The sequence below is a fragment of the Strix uralensis genome, chromosome 6, assembly GCF_047716275.1.
Source record: "Strix uralensis isolate ZFMK-TIS-50842 chromosome 6, bStrUra1, whole genome shotgun sequence".
Lineage (NCBI taxonomy): Eukaryota > Metazoa > Chordata > Aves > Strigiformes > Strigidae > Strix > Strix uralensis.
Genome location: NC_133977.1, coordinates 26,902,669 through 26,926,932, shown reverse-complemented (window position 1 = coordinate 26,926,932; position 24,264 = coordinate 26,902,669). Strand labels below are relative to the sequence as shown.

The window sequence follows — 24,264 nt, the reverse complement described above, 5'->3', positions numbered from 1 at the left end:
TAGATTCTGAAATTTGAACAGGCTGCAGCAATCCAACAGCTAGCCTACATTAAATATAGAAAGTAAGTCAAGACACTGAAGTACCTGAAGAAAGAGAGCTTGGTACTAAGATCTACCAGACAAAAAAAACATGTACATGTTTTTGTGGTTAGCCCTTCATTGAGCAATAGACACAAAAGAATTCACTGCCAATTTTCTTCTTGACTCTAGTAAATATGCAGACCTATTTCCTTCAGTGAAACCAGCCAAGGCTTTTTTTGCTCAGGATCCAGAGAGAAAATGGCACTGAATCCCTAGACTATATTAAAGTTTTTGTTCCAGTCCGAGGACTCAAATAACAATTAGAAGAAAACACATCCACTTTCAGAGAGGCTTAACTCATACTAATGGGTTTATGCAAGCCTGTGAAAGGTAGTAAGTCCAGGACATGACACTGAATACAAATAATAAAAATAATTCCTCCCTTGCATTACACATCTGTTGGTACAAGTTAATAGCAGGGTATAAAATCTTACTATGTTCTCCACAACAGGAAACATCCAAGATATCGCTGGTAGGAGAAATGCTTCAACTGAAACAGCAATTAATTTAGAAACTCCTGCATCATGCAGTAGAAGACTAGACCAGGGATGGTCACATCAGAGCTGGCAAATCACATACAGCTCACAAGCACTTCAGTGGCAGCTCAGAAGACAGTACTTACAGACTCTAAGTCAAAAATTACTCAATAAGCTTTGTATGTCTCAGACTGCATGATGGGAGAGGGGCCACACTGGGTCATTTGCTAGCAGGAAGGTCCTACATAGTGGCATGGGCCATATTTCCAGTGGCATCCATAAAACGTCAGAGATAAGCACATGGAAGGTTTCTTAGAGCATTGAAAGCAGCAGCTATGAGGTTTAAGAGGAAAAGTGCAGAAATGTAGCATTTGCACACACCTCTCAGATGACTATTTCAGTGCTCACAGCATTAAGAGGTTCAGAAATCCCTAAACTAGAAGGTCATAGTAATCTCTTCTCACTGTATATAGGACTCTGCTTCAGCATTCATTAAACAGCAAACTCCTACTCACTACCACCATTTAAAAACTCTTCAGGTGTCAGCCCAAAACAGACGAAAAAAATCAAAGAACAGAACAAGTATTCAGGCAATTGTTCTACTTCATGAAAGTTGTTGAATTCCCAGGATATTAAAAAAAAGATCCAGCCAAACTGCAGCTGGCACATATAGAATTCACATAAATAGTTTCACTTCCCTGTCAGTCATCAAATGTCTTGCAATTATTATTTTTTTTTTTTTTTTAAAGGGGAAGAGGAAGACCCAGGGAATTTCACAGCAGTCAGCCCAACTCCAATTCCCAGAAATATTCTGGAACAAATTATTGAACAACCAGCTTGCAAGAATCTAAAAGATAACAAAATGACAAAAAAAAAAGCAGACAGAATAGATCTGTCAAAAACAGATCACATCAAGACAATCTAACTTGTTTCACTGCCAGTGCAACCAGCTTAGTGGATGAGGTAGAAGCAGTAAATATCTAGTGATCTTGACTGAGACTTCTGACACCATCCCACGTGATATTTTCATCAGCAAAATAAAGAAATATTGCCTAGATCAGCTGTTCCCTTTCTAAGGCCCTCTGTAGCAGCAAGCGAGGTGTGGACTGGAGCACAAACTAATAAACTCATTAGCTTCTCAGCATGCACTGTCATGGGAGGGGAGGAAGCAGAGCAAAAGGCACACTGAAAGGCATCATCCATCCTATCACTTCCTCCTGCTCCCCAGCCCTCAAATTCACGGTGCTTCTGAAGCTTTTTGGTTTTAACCACTGCATGATCAGTGAAGTTATCCTAAACAAGACTGAAGATCAGAAGGTACACCAATACCTTAAAGTAGAAAATGCTGCTCTGATCAGGATAATACAAAGTTCCTATCTTGTTTTATTTAGAAATAAAAATTGAAAACAATCAAACATCTCCCATGATAAAAAATGCAAATGAAAAATGGCAATTAATTTTTCTTATTGATGGAATCTGGAAACAAGTGTACTGAGATCTGAAAATAAATAATATGTATTACGCTCTTACTGCATTTATAGTGTAATGGGATACCAAAAGCAGCACCACCAGGTGAGACTTAAATGTATGGAAAACAAGAGACCTAGATTTATCCTGCATATTTTTCAGCTCCCTTGTAGGAAAATAAGGGACAGCAGGTAACCATTTCTCTAAGTGAATCCTGCAAAACTAAGCTCTGGCCATGAGACTTTCCTGGATCACACAAAGCAGTTACTTCTATTCAGAGGACAGACTCTTCTATTAGAAAGCAGATCTTTGACTCAACTGCTATTTTGTTCACCTTTTTTGTCATTACCTCCAGTGCCAACAAATGGGGCCACAGACAATATTCAATGTCATCAAAAACCTACTGTTTTCAAGTACTTCTATTTATGATATGTTAAAATACATGTTTTTATGGGCATAGGTAATTAAGTTTTTAATTTCATGAAGTAGTAAATATGCAACATGTATGAGGCCATCATCTTTTAACAATTAAAGATGCCACCCACCATCGTATTGGTGGTTAGCCCAGCTAAGTCTACGTATCTCATAAATCTTACTGATGAGTAAGTACCATGTTAAAAAAATAGCATAGTACAGACATGTAGATACTCACCTTGGCTGATTCAGAAAACTGCTTGAATATCTGTATAACAAAGACTGGCAGTACACTAAAAAATTATGTTTGGCTGATCTTTAGTTCTTTAGAATAATACAGAAGGAAAATGCTTCCTTTCAAAAAGTTAAAAACTATGCAGAAAAGTTTCTGAAATATTATTTACTGTTCTTCCATATTGTATTGGACTTAAGATTTCTGATAAACTCTTGCACGTATTGTCTCTTACTTAAGTGTCACAGGTTTCATGAAGCACATAGGAGAATTCTGCAGTTTTTTATTTCAGCTTTTTAAAAAAATATTTTTATAGTGTTTCTTTTTTATTTTTTGTTACTATCTTCAAAACTCTTGTTTTTTCTCAAAAAACTACAATTTCATCATTCTGCTTATCTGGCTATCCTATCCACCCTCCCTCCACAGACAGCAATTATAGGATAGAAACGACACCACATTGAAGATGCATGTCAAAAGAAGCATCTGCTTTTTTGGCAAACTCCACACTGTTGGTGGCATTGGAATTCTTGCTATAGCGTTTGTCACAGGGTTAGACCACAGATGGCTCTTTTGGCTGACATGGGATCCACTATGTCATTTTCTGTTTACTCAAGTTAAAAAATAAATTGAAGAACTTGTGCCCAACCATGTATGAGTGAGTCAATTCCTATCAAAATCCCTTTGTCTACATCACTGGTTCCTTATGGGCAGTATACTACACCCAGCATTGTTACTGTGCATCCCTGTATTCTATTTTAAAGAAGAGAACGTACATTCTTTATGGCAAGGCCATCTTTCTGTTACCCCAGTATTTAATAGACGGCCCAGTGCAGTATACTCCAGCCTATTCCTGCTTCTCCTGCTGCATTCTTTCACAATGTAGATGGGACAGCACAGGCAGCTGTCTCTGGCCTTTTCTTCTACATTCTTAAATCTTAATCTTTCTCTGACAGACTACTCCCACTTCACTGCAGCCAGCATCTCCAGCTGGAGGAAAGGTGGCATGTCAGAAAACACCCTGCAGAAAAAGAAGCCAGTTTTGTAAGACCTCATCATTAAGACTGAATCCAGATGACCCCATGAACAGGCTCTTTTGAGCTGCACAGTTTATGCTTTAAGGTAGAGATCAGTTTAGATATTTTATCCTTCCAACTCAGTTTGCAAACGTTTTACCTTTTCTAATTATCTAATGCACTTCTGCATTTCCAGGCCAAACTACTGTAGAGGTATCAGCAAAGAACAAGCCAGTGTAGATATACTGCACAAGTACAACACAAAGGTTATTGTAACGCTGATACCAGAAGATCCAAATCTGTTGCTCAGCAGCTTGTTATATGCCTATGCCAAGTTACAGTTAAACCAGCTTCAGTGAGAATGGTAGCATCTTACATCACTTTCCATGGGAATGGAATGACTCCTCCAGGAGCTGGACAACAGGAAAACATACTCCAAGCATCACTGCCCTTCCTAGTTACTCCACTGCAAGTATTTCCATAGTCTTTATAGTATTTGCCATAGCAGTGAGGTCAGCATTATCTGTGCTGGCTGAAAGTTCCCTTCATCTTTTTGTTACTCACTTCTGAAATTTCAAAAAGTGCCTTTGGGATTGTTATATTCTGCAACATGATAAAATACAGCAGATGATGTAATTCATCATAATCCAACACATTGGAAGAGGACATTACACAACATTGCTGGTAAAGTATTAAAGCAAGTCTCGGGTATAACTAGGAAAGCACATACCTAATTCAAGAAACTCTAACAGTGCAGATTAAATACAACTTCAGGATTTCATACCCCACTGAGTTCTATATACTGCAGTCACGTAAAAAGGAAGTGTAAGGTACTTTTACAACTATTTCAGCACAAATTGAAGTGATTATCAACTAAACTTCAGCAGAAATGGAACTAAGAGTTTGTGCTAAATTTGTCATGGTATTTTGAATTCAAGGAGTCCATGGTTGAGAAGACGTTATTGCCAGTGACATATGTATATACACATACCCAGATATATATATATATATGGTCTGACACTGAATTTGCAATTCTTTATGGCAGGGTGACCACACTTCCATAAATGTGATTCTCCTCCATGGCAAACACACCAAAATGAACAGAAGCAGCCAAGTATTATTAAATTAGCACTGTATCCATTTTTAGAATGAGAGCAAGATCAGTAACAACTTTTTAAATCACCGGACTCATTATGTAAGGAGTTGTCAGTTCTCTCCACTTGCACACATCGGCCTAGTTCCACTCTCACCCAGTGGTTCTGCATTCATTTATACAAGCTGAAAATCCGTCCAAGAGTTTTATATATTTCAACATTGTATGAAACTGACAGACGAGAAGACACAAGTGTGCAATGTTGGCAATGCTTTCACCATAGGGCTTTTCTATAGAGTACCAGGGAGCAAACTCTACTTGGTTTGCACCATGAAACACGTATACCAATTTTCTTTGGATTTTAATGAGACTGCATGTAGCACATACAAGACTGCAAATGAAATTCCCAAAGTCTTCTAAATGACTCTCAAGAATCTATGTGGCATCCTAAAATAAAACATAAAAGCTCAAATCTCATTAGAAAAGAACTGGAATTGAACTGCATTGCTTTTAAAACATTTGCCTCTTCAATTGTTTCCCATTCAGGAGGGGAGTGTTGCAAACCCCATGCAAACCTCTGTGCAGGCACCTGGCTGCACTGCCTGCAGCATGAGTGTGACATGGCAATAGTACTCACCAAAGATTTTCATTAATACAACTATATCAGCGCAGTTACATGCATTCTAACAACTCCAGGATGGACAAGCTGTTAGTCATATTCTCATGGAAGGTGATGAATACCTCAATGCTTTAAGTATGCTTTATACCCAGCAAAAGTGATATAAAGCAAGAGCTAGGGAAGAGCTGTGCGTAGGAAGACCTGACATTAGCGTCAAAGACAACTGTTTCTGAATTTCGGGGGCCAGTGGATACCAGTCAACTTTTAATATTTCTCAGAGATGATCTTGCACTGTTACACAGCCCTACTAAAGCCCACCACCTCCAACCTTTTTGGCCAAATGTTCACTACAGCATATTCAGCGTAAGTGGCATAAAAGGTTCATTTTCTACAGATGTATGACATAATACAGAGTCACAACACAAGATACCCTCTGCTTTTCAGGAAAAAAGGAGTGGTCTGTCGTCCCCAGAATGATATGCACAACTTTCTCCTATGTAGCACATGGAGATTTACCCATGCACAGGAACCACAAAACAAATTATAACCAGTTTAGCATGATGAAAACAGCTATGTTTAACTCCTGGGAAAGACAGAAACAAGAACAGCTCATCCAGCCAATGAAAAGTTCAGACAGATACCAAACAACACTTATCCTGTGCCTGCTCTTACTACAGAAAATGCTGCTAAGATGGTACAGGTGGCCTCAGCTGATCAAGAAACACTAGCAGCAGAAAATGTAGCTTGACAAGCAGCAAGAAACTAAGAATGCTTCTCTGATTTGTTATCACCATTCTGCCCCTTAGTCCTTAAAAAGTGTGAGTATACATACATAAAGCAGTTACATCTACGTTCTTTTAGACTGGTGTATCCCATCTACTCAAACCTTGAATTAAACTACAGGTTGTTTGAACACTGAGGACTAAGACAGTATCACACACTTTATACTTTTTCCTTCCACAAGCTTTTATGACCTGCTCTCTTGAAAGTATGAGCTATGGAGGATACAAGGGAAACGCTGACATTTGGACAATTTTCTCCAGGAAAAGACATCATTTTTGTCTCTAGACATCTCCAAACTCCTAACCTGCAACTGGAGCTTGGTTTAGCTTCCTGGAAGTTAGAGGGAAGCATCTTCTTCTCACACTTCCAGCCAGTACATCTTTTGTATCTCACAGTACTCGATGGTTATGCCCTCCGACACCTTCTTCTCTCTCCAGCTAGACAACTTTTATGCACAAGAGTTAAAAAAAAAAAAGGCAATTACTTTGTTTCTTTAAGGGTAGTTTCAGATGTTACAGGAATACACACATCACTTGTTTCATTACCAGCATACTTAATGGAGAGATCACTTTTCCAGCACCATTTGAGGAAACAGGGACTAGGATACTCCAAAACACAATGCTTAGTATAGTACAAATACTATTTAATCCTATTCAATTTGGATCAAGCAGGGCTTGTTAGCATTTGCTCAGCATCAGTCTCAACAGATCCAGGCTGTTTCTAGCAAAACCGTTCTGTTGTTGGTTGATGAAAGCCAGTTCGGGCAGCATGTCTACCACCATGGCCCTGAAGTTGATTTTAGAAGTCTCTTTAAAGCACAAAGTTGATGAGCACCAATTTAAAGTGATCTCTAGGTGAACTCTTTTGAATTTTAAGCCATAACAAATAGTAGCATGACACATTTAATTTAAAAGTAGCAGTTTGGGAATCTAACTAATTAGTAAATCTAATCCTCTTTATGCAAAGTTATTAAAAATGTAAATATTCTCCTAAATGCAAGTGATCAAGGGTACACAGATGAGAAGTCCTTTCATACATTAAGGCAATTCACCACAGTACTGTGAACACAACAAATCTGGGGACTTGATGAAACACAGCAAGGAGTTTGCTAAAATCAGCTAGCAAAATCCAGCACATGAGCCTGCTTTTATAAATAGTAGTTTGCTTCTCTTTATAAATAAACAAACCAGTATTTCTTCAGTAGGATGAAATTCTCAAAGTTGTAAAGGTAGGCAAGATTAAAAATGAAGATTCATCCATAAAAACTAGGGCAAGATTTCCAAGAGTAGGTAACTTCTGGTTAGTAGATGTCTAGTTGCACATTAGGGATGATTTGCCTGTACTGACCTTTGATGGTCTGAATGTGGCATTGGGTCAACCAAGAACAGCACATAAAGCTGAAATCTTTCAAATGTTATTGAAAGGGCATTTTAAGATGGAAAGTTGTGAAGTAGAAACTGCACTTTCTGAGAGATTTAGGATGTGCAGATAGGGAAAAGGGGAGTATAAGGAAGTCAAAAAACTTTAACACTGTTGGCTAGATCTGTTGGTCTGATAAGTGGGCTTTGGTGTAGAACCAAATAAAGAACAAAAATGACTTTGCCGGTCCTGTTGGCAGCTCAGCTTTTGAGACAACCTTTCCTTCGGTTTGACTGAGAAGACCAAAGTGTGATGGAGGCAACTGTTGGCCCTGTGTGTCTCATCTAGATCAGCATTTCGATCTGGATTGCTCCAGAGCCACAAGCACAAGAGAAGGCAGAAGGCACAGGGACAAGAATGAGGGACATGACTGATGGCAGGCTAAGGACAACTGTGGACCCACAAACTAAGATGGCAGTTCAAGAAATAGCTTGAGCTGGCACTACTGTCAAAAGCAGCAGCCTTGCCCTCATGGCTGTTTTTTCCCCCTCCTGGTGTCTCCTCCTCGCTAAAAAAAAAAAAAAAAACAAACCAAAAACAACCTAATAAGGGAAAAAAAAGAAAGGAAAAGGAATTTCAGACTGCTTCTTTTACCATGGGTGCTGATCCATGAAAGTGGTAACAAAACAGCATTAGGCTGTCAAACAATCAGAAATTAAAACAACTTTGGTTTTACATACATAAACCAAGACAACTGCAGCAAATACATGTGGTACCTATGTCTCTAACTAAACCTTACAAGTAAGGCAACAAGCAGCATGCTCAAACCTGTCTGCTAAAACTTTGGTGAAACACTGTGTACATACCACATGCAGCAATGCTGCTCAGGCCTTAGGGTCAGATTTTCCTTGTAACCTTATCTGAAACAAACCCAAGTCAGACTTTGCTCATTCTCTAAAGGATGATGTTTTGGCAGTTGCTTATCACTTATTAGATCCAATACTTTCTGCTTGCTGAAAACATTCTATTTTCTCTTTACAAATGACAATCTTTTCCAAAATCCTTATGCGAGCACTTCCAATAAAAATGTGTACTTATATTCATCATTTCCTGTTCTTCTTGAAATCTGGAATTTATATTTGAATAATGCAAACAGAAGAGCTATTCTAACTCACTTTCCCAGTACTCATCAATTTCCCTCGCATTTTGCCTTCTAATTTCAAACTTCACTCTTGGTTTGAACCAAGAGATAAACTTTTTTTTTTTTTGGTAAACTACAGTTTTACCTCATGCAGCTAGTTTTTAACTCTAAGATTTTTAATTCTGAGAGAAAAGTGGTTTTAAGTGGTTAAGAATTCAGGTGTCTGAAACTCAAGCAACATGATATGACTTATTCTAAAATTAAAATGTTGGTGACTTCACGGTGCATGATAATTAATGATTCCTTTTACATCCAGAAACTTAGTTCTGAAGTTAAATTACAAATGTTTAGCAACAGTATGCTAAGCAAATGCAGGATGCCACTCCTTGGTGCATCTTAAAAGTTCAAGGAAGCAACACTCCAAATAGCTACTGGGGTGAATGTCTGACTGCACAATGAATCATTTTCATAGACACTACAGATCATTGTTAATTCTGAAATGAAAAAAATACAAGAATTAGATAACACCTAGGAAAGCTTCCAGATGTACTGCTAATACAACACTTTAAATATATGAGGAATTCAGCTGCCAAGATGAACTGGTCCTGGCAGCATAGATAAGAGTCTAACTCAGATGTATAAACAGTTACAGTCAAAACCACAGAAGTGATACAAGTAGGGCTTACAGCAGTCACCAATATATTCAGAAGCCCGCGCAGTCAGCGGGCCATGCAGCTCCTGTGTGAGAGTGCCTCCATCTCTGGAAGGGGAAGGGACATTTCACTTGAACCATGCCTGGTGCTATGTCTGGCAAGAGATGACGAACACCATGTCAAACACTAGTCAGGAATAAACCAGTTCATTTGGGCACAGAGCCCAACTCATCCACAGCTTTATTAGTCATGTTCTTGTCCTTGGTACAAGAATTCAGCTGAGGAATCATACGTCTGAACACATCAGAAAGTTATAGATAAAGGAAAATACTTGGAATTCACAACTAGCTTTAAAACACTGCAGTGAATTCACTGCCCAGCAAATGGCTAACGTTTTACAATGAATTAATCACTTGCATCTACTTACTGTACAGCTACACTCCTGAGCAACTGCTTTCAGGTTTGTCCTACATTGCAAGCAATTTTAAGGAATTTTATTTTTAATAAGAACATTCAGCTCCACTTTTCTTAGCAGCCAGCCTAACTTTCCAGTTTATCAGTCCGTGCAACAGTTGGATGTTTAACACTAACAATCTTGTAAATCATCCTTAGCTTGCTAAAGTCATATTAAATCAAAGTTGAAAGACTGTGTATTGCCTTTCCTAAAAGAATAAACCAAATATTTGAATTGATGCAATTTAACTGGATTTCAAAATTAAAATTGGACAACAGAATATTGGAATAAGGACTTCCCAGAGGAGGGGGGGGAAAAAAAAAAAAAGAGTTAATTTAGTAGGAAAGATAAGGCCACAAGCCCACTAAAGCTATCTATATAAAAATTCTGCAAAATCTAGGCCACGGAACTTCATGGAGTTATTCCTGTTCTGAGTAATACTGTAATGGTTGAACTCTGCCTTTCTGCACACTAAACTTCTGCTTGAAGACAACTATTACTAACAGAAAAACAACATCTAGTCCTTTCTAAAATTAGAGTTCTAGATACTTTTACCAGCCCAGTTTCTTGCCAAAAAGAAGTCTGCCATTGTTATTAATCTGGAAATATCAATAATAATATTCACTTGAACATGCCCATAAACTGTAAAGAAACTACTCACACAGTAAATGACAGGCAGAATTTGAACATAAAGTTTTATCATTCTGAATAATCTGCTCTATCCTGAGCTTTAGAGAAGACACTTAAACATATACATCTATATATGTATATGTCCATGTTTGTGCATATATATATAAGGTATTTAGTCCTAATTGCTGTAATATCTGACCCACTTCCAGATGTTAGTATATTTCTGTACAAAAACTATAGGAGGTAGGAAACTATTAACAAATACCTTTTGAAGAACCAAAACTAAACAATTTACTTAAGATTATCCAAAATATCGTTGATAGGACAATTTGAAATTCATGTCACCATCTTAATCCCTGCACTGTCCTTGAATAAAACTTTATAGGTGTGGCTGACCTGGGACTTTCATTATCACCCAAGACAATGACTCAACACAGAACTTATTTCAGGGGAGGAAGAAGGTGGAGATAGAAACCAGCTCTGAGGATTCAGTAATTTTGAAAGAGGGTTGCCAGAGAAGCGTCACACCAAAAAAAAAAAAAAGATCTTTTGATAAAAGAATAAAACATGCAGATAGGACAGATCTTTCATTCCATCATCTTATATATTGGAATACAAAACCATACATTAATAATACTAAACCAACAATAAAGTTGCAAGTGAAATATTAAAACAGAAAGCATGAAATGGTCAGGAGCTTCAGAGCAGGGAACTCCCAAAAACTCATCAGAATATGTAAAGAATGGTTACATGAAAAGTCAAAGTGCCTTTTCTAATGACTAACCCAGTTTTCAGCCCTTAGTGACTTCCCTGAGACCACGACACTCCACACTTGACAGATCTAAGAAGAGTATGTTTGTTGGCAATCTGACAAAGTCTGGTTCAAAAGTTAACCTAATTTTGTCACTATAGCAATTGAAATATCAACATAATGCTGTAACAATTAATGACTTCCTTAACCATTTCCATCTTGTATTAACTTCCATAGGATCTTGGAATATTATAACTGGGAGCGGAGGCAGGTCCTAGGACATTTCAGACAAACAAAAAGCCACTGCATTCTTCTACTGGTGTCATGGTGTGCCCTAAATTTCACTAGCACCTTTAACCAACTGAAATTCTACACAGTAAATTACATCTTGGTACTCTTCACCATAAAAATCACTCAAGCTTTCAAACATGCTTTACAGCTCCTCAGTACTGCAGGATACTGCCAGTTTTCTCTATTCAAAAATTGTCGCTAATTCTGGAATATATACATGTATACATGTGCATTGGAAGCGCTGTTGCCCTAAGACAAGAAAGGAACAGCTATCATTTATCTTTTTAAGCTAAACACTGCAGAAACGCTTTTTTAAAAAACTAGTTATTGTGTTTCTCATAAGTAGCATCCAGAGCTACATCTCCTGGAATGCTGCAGAAAAGCCAAAAACGGTCCCTGTTTCAAAAGTTAGTAGCTAAGCAGTTGTCTTTAATACCAAACTCAATTTTTTTTTCTCAAAATTACACAAAGTATTTTTAAATAAGCACAAGTATTGTCGTAATGAGGATCATGTAAGCCAAGCAGATTGGATGGAATAATATTAAAGCAATTTAAATACCATTTGATTTTGCTGAATGTCAGTCTAATACCAATGCTAGGACACACCAACTATTCCTCCCAGGTTTCTCACCAGGGAAATTCAAAAGTCTTCCGCTTCTCCGACTCAATAAGCACTTATTCATGTCAGTTGTCTCACCACAGGCAGTGGCACCACTGGGTATGTAAATATGCACTGGCATAAGCAAGAGTCTTAAAATTCAGACCCACATTTTTAGAACTCTTCTTGAACTCATCTGGAAGACAGACCACTAAACGCTTCAAAGGATCTTGTCCTGCTGGCAGTTGCTTTCATACCGGACAGAAATCTGTGGAACTGCGCGCCCAGCTCTGCTGAAGCCCAGGTTTATCTGGTGCGGGTGATGCCTTCCCAGGCTTGCAGGAGGCACGTTTCTGGCCAAGAGATGTGTTCACAGATGCACAGCACACCCACTCCATCCCTCTTCTCCCACAGAAAAGCCACAGTGGGCCAAGTTAACACGAATTTGTACTGTACACTACTTCTACGCTCCATAGAAGAGTTTCATGTTGTAATAGGCTATTTAGAACTTTAGCTAAGTGAATAGCTAAGCTAAACCAGAACAACACACACATGCATGCAGCAACACCAATAGTTCAAAATGGGTCACCATGGCCGTCCTCAAAGACGGGCACAGAGGCCACACAGCTGCCAGTCACCTGCAGCAGATGGAATAATAGGGTCTCCTCCAGTCCAGTAGAAGCCCAGAGAAAAATCTGTTAAACAACTGTTTAAAGCAATATTAGCAGATTATACAAATAGGTAGAAGAGAAAGAAAAACACAAGCCTTGAAATTCAGCCATCACAGCATGAAATCTCCTTTGCAACACACCAACCATCTCTTTAGTGCTTAGCTGAAGAACACTCCAAAGCCTGGGTAGGCAGCATTGCACCTGATGATGCTCAAGAGACATTACTACTTCCAAAGCTGGGAAAGACAGCCTATGGTCTGGTGAAAGAAGGCCGAGTGAAAGAGGCATCGCCAACTTCAAAAATAAAAAGAAACCTCTACCCCTTACTCTCCAAATGGGTTAAGTATAAAAGGAAATACGGAGCCTTACATCAGAGGCTCTTCCCTGAACACAACCCAAGGCAACAGGGTTGCATAATAACCAGAGTCTCCCTGGGAAGACTGGAGGTCATCTGCCACAAGGCTGCATACAACATGAAGGAAACTTTCAGGTCCTACACCACTATTTTGTTTTTAGGGTTTTTTTTACCCTCACACTCCTCAGTTTTAAGAATTTTATGTTTGCAGATTTGGAAACAAGGATCTGTATTTGATTTTACCCTTGCCTGTCTGGTGTTTTGAGTGATTTCAGATTGCTGCAGAGGCACAAGCACAACCTGATAATGTTCCTGTGGGGCAGACAAACCCTAAAACAGGATTCTGAATCACCTTGAAAAAGTCAAGTATCTACAAACTTTGCTTCAGATTGTCAAAAATAACTGGATACTCTTCCATTAAGCTGCCACAGCCTTCCTGGGAGCTGGTAACACCTCAGGCATGAAAGAAGAGCCCTGCAGTGACTAGCAATCCTGACAAAAGTTCCCTGTAACACTCACCCAAACTCACACCTGAACCCTGGATTTCATTCCCCAAGCACACTAAAAATGAAGTGCCACACACATACCTCGGATATCCTAAAGGACTGAATTCTAACGTTGTTATGCTGTAGTACCCAGATGACAGAATATATGAGCTGTAGTTAACCTAAGGAGTCATGTTTCCTCTTTCTTGAGCTAAAGCACCATATGGTAGAGGAGATTCAGATATAAAAGAACAGAAGACAATAGCAGGTAAGGAAAGAAATAAACCACCTTCTTGTCTAAGTAGAGAAACAGAAAGAATGCTTAGAATAAGGTGTGAAAGTGCCATTGCCAATAAGAGACACTGTCAAGAAACAGAATCAATGATGAAATAAGTTACATATATTTAGTTGCTGTAAAGAAGCATTTCATTTCACAAACAGGTAAATATCAGGCTAGACTAAGTCTGATGCTCACCTTGCCCTGCTCTTTCTGCTGTTCGTCATCCAAGGAAAATGAACCCCAAACAAGGCTCCCCCGAACAATGCATTATTTGTTTCCACTGCAAACTCAAAGTTCTACAGTTTTACTAACCAAGTAAGTAAAATCAAAACACCCACTCTATTTGACACATCATTTTTCTAAAGCAGAATACTTTAAACAAATAAGACACACACCAGTGACTTCCTAAACTATTATGGTTAAGTGAACAACACTGCTTTTATGAGCACTCATGAACAAAAAGGTATTATTATGTATTATACTCTATTTGTACACATCTGTAATTATCAGCTTGTATTTTGCAACAGACCATAGAGCTGATATATCCTCATACTACATCATAAATTCAGAAAAAGACATTTTTGAAGTGTTGCAACTATATTTCTAAACATTTGATATTTTTAAACCAGTGGCACCTTAGTCCATAAGTGAGACCTTAAAATTGGTAGTTTTATTGTTAAAAATCAATTTACATGAACTGTAATAAATGTTACTAAATTTAAACTGCTAAACCTAGTTGATCTTGAATCTGTTTAAAGCCATCCCTCACCAGCATTCAATTACTTCAACCTGCAGGTTAAAACTGTTTTGTGTGTCAATACATAACTGCAGCTACACTGCTTTAACTACAGTCTCTTGAGGAAAATGGAGCTAAACCTGTGCTAATCACAGTAACCAGTCCCTACACCACATGATTTTTTTTTTTTTTTGGTGTGTGCGTATGTTTCCTAAATTGCTGGGTTAGGAGGTTTGTGCTTATCTAACCCACGGCTCCCCCTGAACATTTCTCCTCTATTTGTAACTCATCCCTTCCCTTTCCTGTTGCATCAGGAAGCTGCAAATACAGTGGCTTCTGCAGGGCTGTTATAATTACCACAGTACACTGCAGTTCCGAAACATATGCAAAATAACTAACAATTACTTCAGCAAGGTTTCTGAGAGTATTTAAATGTGGTTCTGTTGGCTTTCTAGAAAACTTCTGACCAACACGCTTCATCCAAGATCAAAACACCTCCATGCACCTCTTCACTAGGATTACAGCTTTACAAGCTTTCACAGTGTCCCCTAAATAAGATGTTTTAAAAATAATCTGATGCAGAAACAGAGAAAAACATTCGTAAGGAGCCAGAAACAGAGCCATGAGGGACAGCCAGTAAAAAAAGTTTCTGTTCTCCACTAACTTCTTTTGTTATACACCATCTCATGCAACAAGCAAAGTTCAATTTTAATGAAGACTTTAGAGATGGGAAAGAAAAAAAAAGAAAGAAGCAGACTAAAACAGCTATCATGTCAAACAACCATTATTTTTATTTACTTGGTTGCAGCACTGTGCAGATGTTTTGGGAGCCATCTCAAGCTCACAGGAAAGGATTTTCCCCTCCCTTCCTTCCTTCCCCTCTCCTCCCTGCCTGTAATCCTAGTTTAAAGGATCTAACCCTTCTGAAATGTGTTAACTCAAGCAAATTTTTTCTAACAGTTGGAAATTTCAGGAAAAAAAAAAAATAACCCAAAACAAAACAGCAGATGTTGAAGACACAGACTTCTGTTTTCCCTTCCATGTGAAGCTTCATGGCAAAGATGAAAACTTTAAACAAGAGCAGTTCCAAAGAGATAAAAATACATTGTTCACCCTGTTAGAATACTAAACAAAAAACTTCAAATTGCTGAATACAGATAAGACAATCATATCGCTTTTTATAATCTATAACATCATGCCTGACAAGATAAGGTGCTTCCTTTTATTTCTTTCATTCACTTTGTGTTACAAGTATAGAAACCCACTGACTGAGCAGTTTTGCTCTCTTGAGAATAAAGCAGAACTTCACAATCAATCCTATAGATGCACTCAAAAAATTAAAATAGCTGGTACTTAATTAAGAGCTGAGTCTTTTTAAACCCAGGTAGACCCTTTAATATTGTATGCAATGTAAAGGGGAATAGACTCTGTCAGCGCAAGCCAATGACACAAAATGACATAATTCTTACAATTCTGAAAGAAACAAAAATAAACTAATCCCATTTATTCAGGTAACCAAATATATCTGTTCATTCTTGGGCTTCTCAGCCTCTCCCCCCGCAGCACAGAAGAGGTGTAATGTCAGATCAGTCTGGTCACAGACTGCTCTGCGGAGCTGCATGATTTGAGTTATGACCATGCCCAGGTCTTGCAAGTTTAATGAGGTTCCTTCTCACACACACAGACACCACACACAGCGCCAACTGGGAAACTGGGAAATAATAAAGTAGGATTACAGGTGTAGCTTCTTGATACGTTAAACCTATAGACAGAGTGAAAAGCCAATCTGCATTTTTAGCTTAAAATTGGCAAAAGCTTTCTTCATTTAACCACTGTTAGAAACCCACCTTAATCGTCAACTTTTAGCAAAACCCAACCCAGAACACGGCACTCGATGTTAACAGAGCCGCATGAAAAGATTAATCAAAAGCTTTGTATGTCTCTCCTTACACAGGCCAAACACCAAATCAGTGTTAAATTCCTCACATGCAGCTACGCCCAGTTAATCTGCTCCAAAGCAGCAAACTATGTAAATCTCCTTATGCTGGTGAGATAAACATTACACTCATCAAAATGTAACAAGAACCACTGTTACTGGGCAAACCTGTTAAAAGGCACAGACACCCTGGACTTCCTGAGCACCCAGGCTGTGGTAGGTGGGAGCCTGGGCTCGCCTCCATCCCAGGCCTCCAGAGCTGCTTCTGGCTTCCTCTTCGAGAAACCTGAGAGCAGAGAAACCTCCCAGCACAAAGCGATTTAAAATCCCTAATCAAATAGCTGCACTAGCTCTGTAGATTCAAGGAGCAGATGGCAGGAGAAAGCCTAATTTTCCATTTACGATAATTTTACAGAGTGTAGAAATATTTACTTCGGAGGAGCGCCTCCTGATTTGCATGAGAATAACAAAAGTGGGAGGAGGGACAGAGAATCATCGCGTTCTCAGCACACACAAACTGAGAGCTAAGAAAGCCTGTATTAAGCAGGATATTGTATGTCATTCTGTTTCCTTCACATTATGGATGCACACATGTGCATTCTTTGCATAGCTTGAGTAACCTTGTTAGTAAAAATACTAGTTTATACCTACCTTTTCCAGACAGGATGCATGGCCATGAGCATCGTGATAAGTTATTACTGCAGATACTGTATGGCTTTCATTCTTTAACTAGACCTAAATCTGCATTTCAAGCCAATTCTCAGATGAGTTGCCACTCATTTAAGCAAACTAACTTTTAAGCCTGGTAGGAGTATTTCTAATATGCGCATCTGCCCATAACACAGGAAATCCTTTTGAAAATACAACTTTAGAGACCATATTTTAGTACTCTTACTAAAAGAATAAAAAGAAAAACAGATTAAGCATGACCCAATCGAATCTGACCTGAAACCAAGGATGTTGACTGGCTACTACATGCCTGAGTTACAAACTGAAATAGATACAGCAGATAATAAGCATAATGCTACAAGCACAAATACGTTTATAAAACAAAACATAGTTCTTCAGGAAAATAAAAAGGGAGTATGGGTAAAGCTCTGGACTTACTGTAGCTAACTGGTATTTTGTCAGCGTTTTAAATGAAGGCAGAATCTCACATTACATTACAGTGCTTAAAAATAAATCAAGAGTATTGCCTTGTCTTTTAACAATAAATCACTCATCTTTTCACCTGAATCTGTTATAGTCTCCTAACACTGAAGTGCTCCTATATTCTGATATTGTTACAATACTAATAGACATTACAACACTAATAGAGACATACAAGCTACTCAAAATATTTTAGTTTCGGTTTTAAGTTATTTAAACTTTTTCCCTCTTCACATACTACATGCTGTTAGCATAGAAAAATCTAGTTTCTCCTTTTAGAGATGATGGTAGACTACTTTTACTACACTAACAGTGCCTAGTGTCTCAGACTAAAGCACAATTATAATTCAGTTGTCTGAATATGGGTTACACAGAGGATGCAGAGACTTAATCTGGACTATTCTTAATTATCGAGAGTTGAAAAATTAGGCTCCTAACACTCATCAGCACTGTTTGACATCAGCTCACCCCTGCAGGTGAAGTCCGAGTGAAAGGGAGACCAGAAAGTCAATCTTTAAATGACCTTAGTCTGCATGAATGAAGTTAATAGGAGTTTTCCATGGACTTAAATGGAGAAAGGCTCAGGCCCTGGCTCCTTATGTAGGAAGTGTTTGAGCGGAGAATGGCTACACACTAACAAAAGAAACCTTTGGTACCCAGGGTCTTAAGCCCACATAATACCCCCCCATTCATTTCTTTCTCTGCCTATTGGGAAGAAAAGGGTCTGTTTGTTTTTCTGATTCAGTCGGCCCTTTTAGCTCTTTGAATCTAAGGAGGGCACTGTGAAAAGGGGAGCATCTTATCAGCCTGCTCCAGACCAGCAGGCAAACCCACATTCGCACGCAAAACAGAGCCCTGCCAGGCGCCGGCCTCGCCCGCGCTGCCCCCCCGCCCGCTCCTGCCCGCACCCTGCCCAGCGCCCCGACCCCGGCACAGCGGGCTTCGTTAACTAATGGGCCTTGCAGGTAGAGTAAGAAAATAGTATCTAATAAATCGGCTTCATTTACAGAGTACACAGGAGCACCAGACAAGCTGATCAGCGTGGGCGAATCTGGGGCATATATTAAAAACAAACCAAAACCAGCACACACAATAAGCGTGTTTTATTATGTAGGGACTTGAACACTTCGACTACAAGATACAAAGATAACTCCACACACTGTTAGGCGGCATCTGCAGAGGGCTGCTGAGACAGCACACCAGCGATTCTTATCAAAAAGATATTTCTATAAAATAAGGGGGGAGGAGAAAGGAAATGGCAATTTTTGTTTAATCTTCAAGAAAATGTCAGTCTAACTTTCACTGTCACACAGGTTAGCCACGCAGATCACACGCCACCCCAACAACACACAGAGTTCAAAATTTCAAAGCCCTTTCCCCATTATTTCTATGAAACCCTTCATCGTGCGCTGCAGTGAGATCCGATCTGCTCCTTCTGCCCTTAATGAATTCTGACCCCGAGCAAAATAGGACGACTCCCCCAGTATTGCTAACTGAACCCGTCAAATGACTTGGTTCAGCTGCTAAGAGCAGCAGACACGGAAGGATTTTTCCTCACCTGGAAAGAAGCCTGCCGTAGTATTTTTGGCATGCTTTGTCAAGCCGGGAGCTTGTCAGTGACCTCTCCTCCATTTACCCTCTGGCACACAAACACACAGCACACTTTCCGATGAACTTAGGAAGTAAGATTTTTATTACTTTTTTTTTTAAAATCAAAGAGTCAATGAAAAATAAGACGCTTCACAGTAAATAATGTAACAATGTAACACTAATGCCAACGTTGGGGGGTGGGGGGGTGAAAAGCGCAGCCGAAGAGAAAACGGCCCAGCAAGGTTGTAACTCAACTATTCCAACTATTTTATTTCCAGCGACTAAACAAACAAACAAAGAAATACCTCTTTCAGTATAGCTCCATAGATGCGAGTGCTCCGAGCTTATCAGAGCGATCTATGTGCCCATAAAATGTCATAGGACTGCCCTTGAGCACTTCAAGGGGGGGGGAGAAGGGGCAACTCTGAAGCGCGGCGGCGGATTTTTGGAGGGTTGTTTGAAAGAAAGAACGCGCCGCGATCCTTTCGCTCATTTCACGCCGAGCGAAAAACATCCAGCCCCGAGTTTCGCTTTGCGGCCCGTGTTGCAACACCGGGTCCCTTTTTCACTTGTTGCCGAGCTCAGCAGGGCCGGCAGCCGCCCGGCCCTCGGCGGCCGCCCCGGCCCCCACCGCCCCGGCCCGCACTGCCCCGCCGCTAAGGTCACCCGGCGGAGGCCGCCCGGGCACTCGGCAAGGTCACGGCGCAGCTTTTAGGGGGGGAAGAAGAAAAAAGATTAAAAAATAAAAAAGAAGAAATAGTTTATTTTTGTAAATCCCAGCTCTCGAGAAGCTAACAGGCTGTAAGTTGCAACTCACGCAAGTCGCCACCCCTCTCCCCACTCCTCCCCCAGAACCGGGGCGGGGGGGTGGGGGGTCACAACCCGCCCCCCCACCTTCTTACCTGCTTCCGATACGGGGTCCGGCTGCTGCCCGCCGCGCTGCTGTTGCTGCTGGGGAAGATCATCGCCCCGCCTGATCCCCGGCTCCCCCTCGGGATGGGGAGCAACTTTGGCGGCGGCCGCCGGGCTGCGGCGCGGCGAGGCTGCAGGGCGCTCCCCGCCTCCGTGCCTTCCCCGCCGGCTGCGGCTCTTCGCTCCCCGCCGCGACCCCCCGCTCCGTTCCGCGCCGACCCTACCCCTCCGCGGCCGCGCAGCCGGCCATCAACGGGCTCTCATTGACCGCCGCCGGCTTCCCCAGCCCAGCCCAGCCCACCTCCCGCCGGCCTCAACCACCGCCCAGAAAAAGGGAGGGAGGGAAGGAAGGAGGGAGGGAGCGAGCGCCGAGCCGCAGCGGGGAAGCGCGGAGCGAGCACGGCGCCCGCGCCCCGCCCCGTGCTGCGCGGGGCGGCGCGGAACGGGGCGCGGCAGCAAGGGACGCGCGGAGCGAAGCGGGGCGACGGGCGCCCCCGCGGAGCGCAATGGTTGCGCCTAAGCGGGGGCGGGGGGGGGTAGGCCCGCGGCGGAATGCGCGGCACGCGGGGCCAGGCGCAACTTGCGCCTGGCCCCGCGTGCCGCGCATTCCGCCGCGGGCCTACCGCGCGGTGCGCCCGGCCCGGTCCCGACCCCCGAAGTGGCTCGGGACACCCCGCAATTGCCCGGCTTATGCTCGAAGAGCTGATTTTTGTGTAACACACCCCACACCCCTCCCCGCCAGCAAACTGCAGGGTTGACCGAGTGCAATAAATATTGTAGGTTTTAACTCTCAAGTTTTTCTTTATTAGAGATGGGGACGGGGGGTGACATCTGATCAAAGCCCTCATTAATGCCTCAAGGCAGTTATCTGGGAAGCAGGGGGAAATTCTGATTTTCTTCACAAAATTTGGGCCTAGGAAATGTTGTGGTTCTTAGGGAACAAGACTGGGACACGTGGAGAAAAGGGCTTTCCACCCTCACTCGCTATTACTCTGCATTGTTTACGTTATTACATTTACATTACCCAGTGATGCTGGTAATCTAGTTTTTAAGAAGTCCAGGGTTATAGTTCTGTCAAGCCACTGAGTTTCTGATTGGCAACACTGCGGAAGACCTTCTGCATGGCCATGCATCATCAGGCACCTTTTGGTTTCTCTTCCTCTTTCTGGTAATACTGTGGCCTTAATCTCACACACACAAACATGACAGTGGGAAACAGCTGGGAAGAAACAAAATATTGCCAGGTAGTTCATTACTGAAAGGCCGAGTAACATAGTGCCATGTGACATGCTAGTATCTACAAAAGCCATAATCTTCAGTTACTCAGTTGCCTAGAAATAATTGCCAACTATTTTGGTATCCTAATAAATTGTCACCACAGATCAGAGCCCATCTGAGTGCAGGCAATGGTAAGAAATCACCGTCACTTGGCATAACTACATTCTGCATAACTTCCCTTTTTTTTTCCTCTTTCAAGCTCTAAAATGGATCTCATTCAGTTTGGCCTTGATTTGATAGCACAAGTTTAAGGGCTGCTAGTACTGCATGAAAAGCACAGGAGGCACATGGTGATCACTGCCATTGAAAAATGTTTGATGGAGTAAGTTTGTACCAGCAGACTTCATACCAGATCAGGTCTGGCTGTACTACCCTAACTTCATGCTGGATCGTGGATCATTTGTATTTGCCTAAAGTTAGCACAGAGGCTTAAAGCTAGGATAAATTCATATTCCCTGATCTGGCTAAGGATGTGGCCTCATGCCTACTTTACAACATCAGCTGGCATCACTGCTGGAAAAAGCAATGGTTCAGCAACTGATTCTGGGTGAAACCTTCTTTTCCCCCCCCCCCCCCCCCTCTCTGATCAGGTTCGTTTTCTTCCAGATCATTTCCTTTGTCTGGTTCAGCATGCAGCTGTGCTACTGCTTGTGCCAGCGTAATGGAGGAGGTAGCATGGGAGCAAAAATAGGCAGGGGCGAGAGGGTGGCTATGACTGCTTGTTTTGGCAGCAGTACCAGATTATATTGGCTTAATATGTTCATGTACCTGTGGCTTAATTTGACAGAAATGTAGCTGTGTGCTCATGCCTTCCCGAGATGTACTACATACAGTAGGCAATCTGTGCTCCGGTCTTACTTATTATAGCCCCATGCTCACAGATGACACAATCGGATTCAGTGCTGAAACACTGTCTTAAAGCAGCATAAACTGTAACAGTGACAGGCTACTTCTGCTCAAATCTGTATTCCCAAACAAAAAATAGGAAGGATATTTTTCTGCACGGTGTTCTGGTCACCAAAGGGGTGACAAAGCTTGCATCTGCTACACCTACAGAAGGGCTTTGTTAGTTGGAGATGCGTAGACTGACCACACCTTCCCCTCGCGGGGAAAAGCTTTTCAAAACCCATCAATCATCCCTTGCTTCCTTCCCTCTCCTCTTCCTGCCCCATCCCCCAGGGAAGAGGCTGGAGGGATGTAAACACTATATGCTCGGTTGGGCCTGTTCTCAGCCACTGTCATACCAGGAAAGGCACTCAAGAATATTCCAAAGCAGTATTTGAAACGCTGCCGTCTTGCCCTCTCTGCTGCCACATGTCCCACAGCCTCCCACGATTCAGACACGGATTTCCCTCTCTTGGATTCAGTACATAACCCATTTCCTTCAGTTACCATTACTCTCTTTCCTAACATTAGGAAAACACACACACCAACAAATATAATCCTGTAAACACCTACTAGATCACAATCAAATGGTATCTGCTTATTTATTGTTGTTAAAGAAAAACACACTACAGACTTTTCTGGGAAGAAAACCTTGATGTCCTATCCTAAATGCTAGTCTACCTATGAACATTTTACATCCTTTTTAAAAGGCTTGAGTAATGTCTCCACTTTGGTCTCAAATGGGGAAATAGCTGCCTTCCAACAGCTATGACAAGGTTATCAAGAATACAAACCCAGACTCCCTACATCAGTGTGACTAGAGGAAAGGGGACAGCAGACCTAAACTGACTGGACATAAGGACAGCCAGGCACTGCCCAGAGAGGCTGTGCAGTCTCCATCCTTGAATGTTTTCAATACCAGACTACGTACAGCCCTAAGCAACCTGACCTTATCTCTCTGCTGATGATGCTTTGGGCTGGAGGTTGGACTAGAGATCCCTATGAACCTATGCTCATATGAAAAAGCTGCTTTGTTCTTACTCCAGAACATAGGCAAGATGATTTCTGTGTAAAACGCTGTATTTGAGATTAAGTTGATAAGGCTCGAGATAATTCCCTGGACTTTTCAGTACGTGGACAATGATATATCAGTTCAAGATACTAATATCACTTCCCCTCCGTATTTTCTGGGATGCAAGAAGCACACCTTATTTGCAAAAAACAGTCTCAGTCTTATTCATTTAGCAATCCCAAAACTGAGACAACTAATCTATAAAATGTATACAGATGTGATAATTTAAATCATATTTTCAAGGACTTTATTATTAACCTGTTACGGCAGGTATGAACAGACTTGCAGGTAGCCAGGCATCTTTCTGCTTACAGTTATAAATGAGCAATTCCTTTTGATCCTGAGGGAAAAAGGTGACCATAGGGTCTAAGAAAATCTCTAAGTGTCTGTACAAATTACGTTCAGAGCTTCTTTAAATTACCCAAAGTTACTTATTCAGATCTGGTGCATTTTGAAGTTACAATGTTGTAATTACATGTTCTGTTTTGTTTGGGGGGTTTTATGTACAGTTTACAAATTTAGGTTTGCAGAGAGACTGGGTAAATACAAAAAGAAAGATTTGTCTAAAAACCTGGAGACAACTGGATGTCCTCAAGAATCTTTCCAGTAATGTTTATCAATCTTAACAAATAGTAGACTGGCAAAACTAAGCCATTATTTTAAAAACAGTTCTACACATTTAAGCTGCTACTTTACCATTTCTGTTCTAAATCAAATCCATGGCTTCCCTTATTTATCTCAAAATTCAACCAAAGTAGCTATTTCCCCTCAGGGTGTTCAGTGCCTCTGTAGGACAGATGGTCCCTCAGCCCTGGATCTGCTTTAAAAAGAAACCTCAGTCTATTGCAAAACCGTGTGAG

General features: G+C 41.0%; 1 protein-coding gene across 4 annotated transcripts in view; it reads right to left on the bottom strand.

The window, feature by feature from the left end:
• RBMS1 (RNA binding motif single stranded interacting protein 1) overlaps positions 1 to 24,264 on the bottom strand; it is a 147,008-nt gene that overhangs the window by 73,977 nt on the left and 48,767 nt on the right. The window contains exon 1 of one of the 4 annotated variants that reach the window (XM_074873366.1): positions 20,160 to 20,476. The exons of the other annotated variants lie outside the window; for them this stretch is intronic. Within the exon in view, the coding sequence (XP_074729467.1) occupies positions 20,160 to 20,222 (63 nt within the window). The 5' untranslated portion in view covers positions 20,223 to 20,476. Of the gene's footprint in view, positions 1 to 20,159; positions 20,477 to 24,264 lie in introns of those variants that run through there. 4 annotated transcript variants of the gene reach the window in all.